Here is a 7,871-nt window from a genome sequence, read left to right on the forward strand (position 1 = left end):
ACCCCAGTCACACATGGTGTCCCCCAAGGTTCCGTTCTGGGTCCCCTTCTGTTCATCCTCTACTACGGCCTCCCCTCCACCCACCTCCATAAACTCCAATATGTCCAAAACTCTGCTGCCAGATTACTCACCCACACCCGCTCTAGAGAACACATCACTCCCATCCTCAAAAAACTTCACTGGCTCCCAATACAACACCAAATTAATTTCAAGATCCTGCTCATCACCTACAAAGCCCTCAATAACCTTGCCCCCCCCCCCCCCCACCACCACCTCACCAACCTCCTCAAATGTCACTCGCCAACTCAGATCATCTGACACCAACCTTCTGACCCCCATCACAAGATCAAAGCACCGTACGACAGGAGACAGAGCTTTTGCCATTGCTGCCCCAACCCTCTGGAACTCCCTCCCCACAAACATCCGAAATGCAGACTCAATCAACTCATTTAAAAGCCAACTCAAAACTCACCTCTTCAAGAAAGCATATGACCCCTGACCCACCCACACCACACCTGACTATTCCAAACCTAATTTTGAATTTATATCTTGTTTTCCGTTGTTTTTGTTTTTGTTTTTCTTATGTGGGCCTATTGTATATTCTATGTGATGTAAAGCGTCTTTGAGTGACCTCCAAAAAAGCGCTATATAAATCTTATAAATTATTATTATTATTATTATTACACGGTTTTTGTCCCTAGGCAGCAGAAGCACCTGATGAACAAAAACATTTCATGGATATGATCAGCCATGGCCAGCGGGAACGAATGGACAACCAGCGCTGTTCCCTCCAACCTATCAAGAGTTCTCCCTGCACTCCTAAACACACAGACAGGAAGCCTGATCAAACAGGTGATTGTTAAAATTGTATTTAATCATGAATCTCCATCTCTGTAAAGCAAATAATTCCAAAAGTGTGTTGCAATACTTGCATTTACCTACCATTTCTCCCAGACAGATCCATGTTCAGTTAAAATGTATGTTTCTATTGATGTCCCCTCAACTATTTCATCTGTTTTCTCATTTCATCTTCCCAGGCTCAGATTCTGATAAGATGTTCAGCCTTTTGGCCAACTCTCAGGGCAGCCGGCTGGACGACCAGCGAGTGTCTCTTCCATCATCATCAGGATTACAAAACAAAAATGCCACATCTACCGCTGGAAGGGATTCTAGCTACTTGTGTTTCATGGTCTCTAAAGTCCAGGTTAGGTCTTTTTTATTTGCAATTGATGAAAATACTGTAGTGATACTGTCGGTTCTCGCTTTTAATGTTGCACAGAAGGAAACCATCTTTCACAATATTTCAAGAATAATATAGAATTTAACGGCTGCCGCAAAAAGCCAAACAGCCTCAATTTACAGATCTTCTGGGGAACCTTAAAGCTACAACGAGTAAATCGGCACGTTGGTGACACCTTTGAACAAAAGCGGTAGTATTTTTACGACGCCAGCCGTCGTGAAGCTGTTTTCTAGCTCGTGCAGGGCGTGCAAGATTCAAATAATCAGGAAGCAATATAGTGCGTGTCCGTGTGTTGAAAGTGTGAGGGCACCGGACTCCTTTCGGCTCGGTGAGAGTGGTTAGTGACACAGCATCAACTACACCTGATTGCAATGAGTTGATCCATTGTCACCTCTCACGGAGCTGAACGAGTATGTGTCCCCACACAAAGCGAATGAACGAGAGACGACAGTTAGTTATGGATCACGATGAGGTAATGTGTTTATGTTGTTGTAAATAATGACTATTTCAGATGAATAATGGTCATCTGATGATGCTGGTGAGGCAAAGTAAACTTTGTTTTAGTACCGCTCATTCATTTAGGAGTAAACACTGCAGTCTAGGTTCACTCCGTGAAATTGTGTATACGTTGCTTGGCAACGCCCTCCCGCCCGCCTATCACTCTCCCTTTTAGCTTTTCTTCATTGCATTTTCTTTTTTTTCTTTGATGGTTCAGCCCCGTTATCAGTCATTATGACGACAAATAACTGTCTCAAACAAGGCTCCCGCTCCCCTTCTAGGGTGACCAGATCGCATTTCCATTACTTTTCACACGTCCCGCAAATTGAGACGTTGTCCCGCATTGTTATTGAAAGTGAGCCCCCCTTTTTAAATGCGTGTTTTATAATCTGGCATTTATCCGATAGCTGTGAGGAGACAGCAGTCTCCGTTTGTCTGTGTGTGTGTTTGTCTGTGTGTGTGTATCGGGCTGCTGGGCTCAGTGGCTCTGTGAAGATGCTGCCTGCAGTGCTTCAGCGTTTACCTTCCTGTTACTTCAAAATAAAAGCCAACTCACGTTTGTCAAGTGAAATGCTAATGTGAAGCCAGTGAAATGCTTTTAATGTGAAGCCGCAGCCTTAATGCTCTATTTGTTTAACAGTAGCTAACTTAACTGCTGCGCGCTGATCTAAAGATAGTGTTTTTTTAATATAGAAAGCCGTGTCTCTGGCATTACCGGTGGTGACACGAGTTTATTTTGCTAAAAAAACGGCACTTTGTCCCGCATTGTCCCGCACAAACGTAGTCTTTGTCCCACATCTGGTGAATTGGGATCTGGTCTCCCTATCCTCTTCCCTCACCTGGAGTGATAGGCTTCTCAAAACGCGTTCCTGCGCCACACTGAAATCTGCGACCAATACGGATAGGTGACCATAGAGCATGCACGCGTGAACTGAAAATCGGACTGGGTGTACGACCAGATCAAATGCAGTAATAAAAACTATATAAAAACGTCTTTCTTTGCACTGATGGTCTCGTTTGCTGTTAAAGGTAATTTATGATTATGAGAGGAAACATGAGGCTGTTTAAAAGATATTTAAATGTTACTCGTTGCCGCTTTAAGTGTTCCACAGAAGGAGTGTGCGTTGTGATCAAAAATACTGAAAATGATAGCCGCATACATTTTTAGGGTTCCAGGATGGAAGACCAAAGGTGCTCACTACCTCAAATCCTGACCACGAAGACCCAGTGTTCTACAAAAAAGGAGTGTGGGTCAGATTTAGGACCTCCACGTTCAGCCTCCTTCAGCCCTGGCTCAGAGATAGAACGACCAAGAAGTAGGGATAAAGCCTCTCCCAGTCACAACACGGAGCACAAAGGTTTAAACCTCTTCCTGGTTTGCGTCTTGCCTTTAATGTTTTGACAATGATAATGTCAGTGCTCTTTCGTGTAATGATGTAATTGTGTACATATACATATTTGATCATAAAATGAAAACGTCTCTTTTTTACCTTCACAGCACTAGACTCTGATAAGTTCTTCAGCCTGCTCTCCAGCTCTCAGGGCCGACGGCTTGATGACCAGCGAGTGTCTCTTCCTTCATTGCCAGGGATGAAGAATGGAGGTACCGCATCTGCAGCTGCAGAGAGGTCTGCCTCCTTTAATTGTGCCAAAACCGACCAACATCGGCAGGTGGGATGTCGTGCTGTACAATACATAGCTCTTAGTTTTGCCAGTGCTTCTACTGTGCAGTGATCCATGTTTTCCAATTAACAGTGAGAGTCATCCTTCATAGTCTTTTGAAGAAAAAAATGTGGTTGTTTCATTTTGTGAGTTTTCCCACTTCTCAACCCCTCTCTTTCTTTAAATCATTTTTAGGAGGCGTCTCCAAATGAGCAAGAGAAGTTCCTTAAAATGATGAGCTATGCACAGAAGGGACGTATGGATGAGCAACGTTGCTCTTTACCGCCCAGTAGACCTACCACACCCACACACAATGGGAGTGCTTCAAATAATGTGCACACAGGTCAGAAAAACAGACAGGGCACATAAGTCAAGTATGCATGTCTGAGACATCACAGAAATAACTCTTCAAATGACTTCATAACAGGTTCAGAAGCAGACGGATTCTTCAAAATCATTTCTTCCAGTCAGGGAAGACGGCTAGACGTTCAGCGTGTTTCCCTTCCTACCCTGCCTGGGATGAGTGGGAATTCTGAAGGAAAAGGAAAGGGTAAAAATGCAAAGGCTGGAAACCCAGTAAGTTACACAACATTGCAATTATTGGCGGTGCAAATATTTCTGAATGTTGCTCAATTTTGTTTCCTTGGTATAATTATTTCACACTCCCACAAAGTGAATGGTATATAGGGCTCGATGTGTGTCTGTCAGTGTGCAGGCACATTCTTCTGTCTACAGTACTGCAATCCAAAAACTTTTCGTGGCATATGGCATTATGGTGGAATACTTGACAGATCAAGTGCCTTTGGTTTTTATTTTTCTCCTGCAAGGCTATTCCACCACAAATCACTGTGGCTGAAAGTACACCCACAACATCAAGGAAAAGCTGCTTAGAATGTGGCTCTCCAAGACCCCTACCCAAATCTGCTTCATTTACCCCTGAGACAGAATATCAGAAGGACCTCAATTCCCCAGCACAGGTAAATTGTTAGTCTTTTGATTTAAATGAAAGTGTGACTGCTGGGGATAGAAAATACATCTAAAAAAGAGTGATGTCTGTATGCATTTATCAATCTGGTTGTTTTGTAATGATTTGCACAAAAGGCCACCAAAAAAATTAAATTGAGAAGAGTCCAGCTTTCAATGATTTGAATTATTACAACATGTAGCGTAAGTGAGCGTACCCTACCCCACTACGGGTTTTTGTTCTTGGGAAGTGATACTCCTTTTTTTGGAGCCCCACGTGTGAGTTTCATTTATAAGGTGCTGTGCTATTTGGTATAAGTGATTATTTAGTATCGTCTGAATTGCTCTGCTGTTAGCCTCCAATGAATGAAAAACTGAACAAGATTCAGTGAAACACTTTGTATAGCAGTGATTCTTGAGAAGTGGGACAAAACAGGGTGCAATGTTGAAAAAATAAAAACCCTATGTTTAGGCAAATTAAATTACATGTATGTATCCAACATATATTAAGCTACTGAGCTAAGGTTTGACACAACCTCCCAGCTTTTGTCCTTTTTATCAAAATGGGCTTTTTTTGGGCTTGCCATTCCTTATTTTGTGTCAACACCGTCAGACACCAAAAAACACAAATTAATTTTCTCTCAATTAATGCTAGACCCATGAGATGTATAGTGATCGTAAATATTCACCGAGACTGACAGAGGCCACAAAAAATATTTTCAAAATGTAAATGAATATAATTTTTTTGATATCCGACGGTGTTGACATATTTAAAGAGGACCTATGATGCTTTTTGACTTTTATGACCTATAAACGTTGTTATGATGATTCATAGTCATGCTTAACCATACTAAATTATCAAATAATGACTTACATGCATTTCGACGTATTCCCTGCTGACCGTCTGGGGTGTCTGTGCCGAGCACTAAACACTATTCTAGCCAGTCGAGAAGTCACGTGTTCAAAGCGGTCTACCCTTTGTAACTTTGTGACGTCGCATGTAACTTTGTGAAGTCACCACGCGGATGTTTCCATGTATGGTAATGCTGTCACTTCCCTGTTCGCGTCTGCCTCGCGTCTGCCTCGCGCCCTTATAGGTCCATGCTCGCGCTTCCCGCCACTGAAAGTGTTCCGGAAGGAAGGTAACCAATCACAACGGAGTGGGGTTTGCAGGAGGGGGGGGAGGGTAGCGGAGATGGCCGATACACAGGCGGAGGGAGCGGAGATTGCCGAAGCACACACACTCAAGTGTTGACAGGACGTGCTGGATCGCCAAAATAAGAGAAAGAGCTTCCCGAAAATCTACATAGTTTTTTGTGATGTGATTCGTGTCAGGTTGCTCTATAGCAGTGTAAAACAAGAAATTAAGACCAGAAAAGTAGTATAATAGGTCCTCTTTAATGTTTCTTAATCAGAACAAATTGAGTTTTTCTAGTAGCCATTTGGTTTTTCTGTTGATGATAGGTGCTAGTATGAACTACTTTAGGAAAATAAAATGATCGAAACATTTCAAATAACTTCTTCAGAAATTGTAAGTCGGTGTTGACGTATCATAGTTGTGATGCATGACTTTCAAGATTTGTAACGTAAAATATTCTAAAACTACAACACTTATCAAAGCCTGTCTGACTCTAATGTACTCTGCAGAGGTAGATTGTGACAAGAGGTCCTTCAAAGTGACAGCTGCCCCTCATTTTGTCTGATTTTCTTACATTTTAATGGATTGTCTGACGGTGGTGACAAAAAGTGTCCCACCACTTTGAAACCATATAAAACATAAATGTGTTGAAGAAAACTGTTTTTATTGATATGAGATATTATTTAGTGTTGCTTTTGATGAAAAAAGCACTTTTTAATCATTAAGTACATTTTTAATAGGTTTTATTACATATGAAAGATTGAAACCTTCTCTGAGGACACACTGTTTTGGACGTTGTGAGAAGATAACAAGTGTCATATATTTGATACAATTAAATTTAAGGGGAATTGTGCTCCAGACATTCTATTCATGATCCCTAATAACATCTACACTTTTAAATATTTTTACTATTAAATATAACAGCAGTTACATATGGAAGACAGCCTTTTGTCCCGCTTCTCAAGAACAATATGCTATTTCTTTACAGGTGACAGTGAGGCTCTCCATGAGCTTCTCACCGCAACTGGTAAGCCTTTCCACAACTTGTGTAGATTTTGAGCTAATTGCCCAAGTTTTTATTGTCTTAGTAAAATATGTATATCTTCATCCATGCTTATTTGCGTCTTATCTGTCAAAGGGACAGAAGAATACCGACCAACCATGTCAGTTCCCAGAAGTCTTCCTGACTCTGGGAGTCCCCGGAGATAACCTTGTGATCCCTCTGAGTCCTGCGCCTGGAAGACCCCTGTCCTTAAACTTAAACCTTGTCCCAAAAGAAGATGTTCAGTCCTGGCATTGCTCTCCAAGCTGTGCAAGTCCTAGAAAAGCCTACTCAAGGCCGTCAACTCCCAACAGAAAAGCAACCAGAATACATTCTGAAACTCCATGCCCACATGAACAGGGAAGGCTTGTGACCAGCCCTGTTAGTCCAGATGAAGACTGCTTCTCTCTGATTGAGAAAGTTCATACTGCCCAGCTGCAGAAGACAATGGCTCAAGGAGGACAAAAATGCAAAGGGGATTCTGGGAAGGGGAAGGGCGGTGGAAAGAAAAGATAAGAAGGGCTGAGGCAATTAACCATAGTCATGTATGACAAATAGTAAATGATCTATTGGAGAAACAATAATAGAGATGAAATATGAGTGACATTATTTACTTGGAAAATAATTGATTCATTTATATCTATAAAATGTATGCCAACATTAATTAGGAGCTTTTTTTTGGTTGGTTATTTAGTGAGCCATTTCTCCTAGTTAAATCCTAGTTTTAGTTTGTTTTGCGCCACAGTTCAGCTTAGACTCGGCTGTAATGCTGCTGCACACACACACACACAGGCACACACACACTGCATGTCAGAGACGAGGGGCGCTACCAAAAAGACGAGAGGAGCAGTTGGAGCGTTTAGAGACACATTTATTGACATTAAATCGCAATCGCAGTCATTTGTGCAGTTATGTGAAATGTTTCACTAAGGCAAATGATAGAAAAAGTAACGCACAGTGACTTTGATGAGTAACTTTAATCTGATTACTGGTTTGGAGATAGTAACGCATTAGATTACTCGTTACTGACATCACTGTTTATAGCTCACACTATAGTCCCACACTTAGGAATGTAGGCTAATTTGAGTATGACACTGTCCCCTAATGAACGGTATAGCCTATGTGGGAAATCACTTTAGTTTTGGGCCACATCAAAATTAAGATATTTTTGAATTAATAGCCTATCATTTGCAGCTAATAAATACCAATCAATTAGGCAGTCGGTCTTTTTTTGGACAAATGTGTATCTACTGTGCAGAAAGTTGAGTGAACTGCGAGTCTGCACCGATGTCTTTATGTGATAGCTTCACCTGTCACGTCCCAAACAG

The 7,871-nt window shown here is 41.7% G+C and overlaps 1 protein-coding gene across 1 annotated transcript; it reads left to right on the top strand.

Annotated features, from left to right (window-relative positions):
* Positions 1–740: 740 nt before the first annotated feature.
* LOC307263490 (uncharacterized protein) lies at positions 741–7,059 on the top strand (the record flags this gene model as incomplete). The annotated part of the gene is made up of 9 exons (XM_080044637.1): positions 741–852; positions 1,038–1,204; positions 2,961–3,096; positions 3,237–3,409; positions 3,596–3,743; positions 3,828–3,976; positions 4,228–4,377; positions 6,490–6,528; positions 6,640–7,059. 9 exons carry the CDS (start codon positions 741–743, stop codon positions 7,057–7,059), a joined length of 1,494 nt encoding a protein of 497 aa, XP_079900763.1.
* Positions 7,060–7,871: the final 812 nt, after the last annotated feature.

This window comes from Ammodytes marinus, assembly GCF_949987685.1.
Source record: "Ammodytes marinus genome assembly, chromosome: 16".
Taxonomy (NCBI): domain Eukaryota; kingdom Metazoa; phylum Chordata; class Actinopteri; order Uranoscopiformes; family Ammodytidae; genus Ammodytes; species Ammodytes marinus.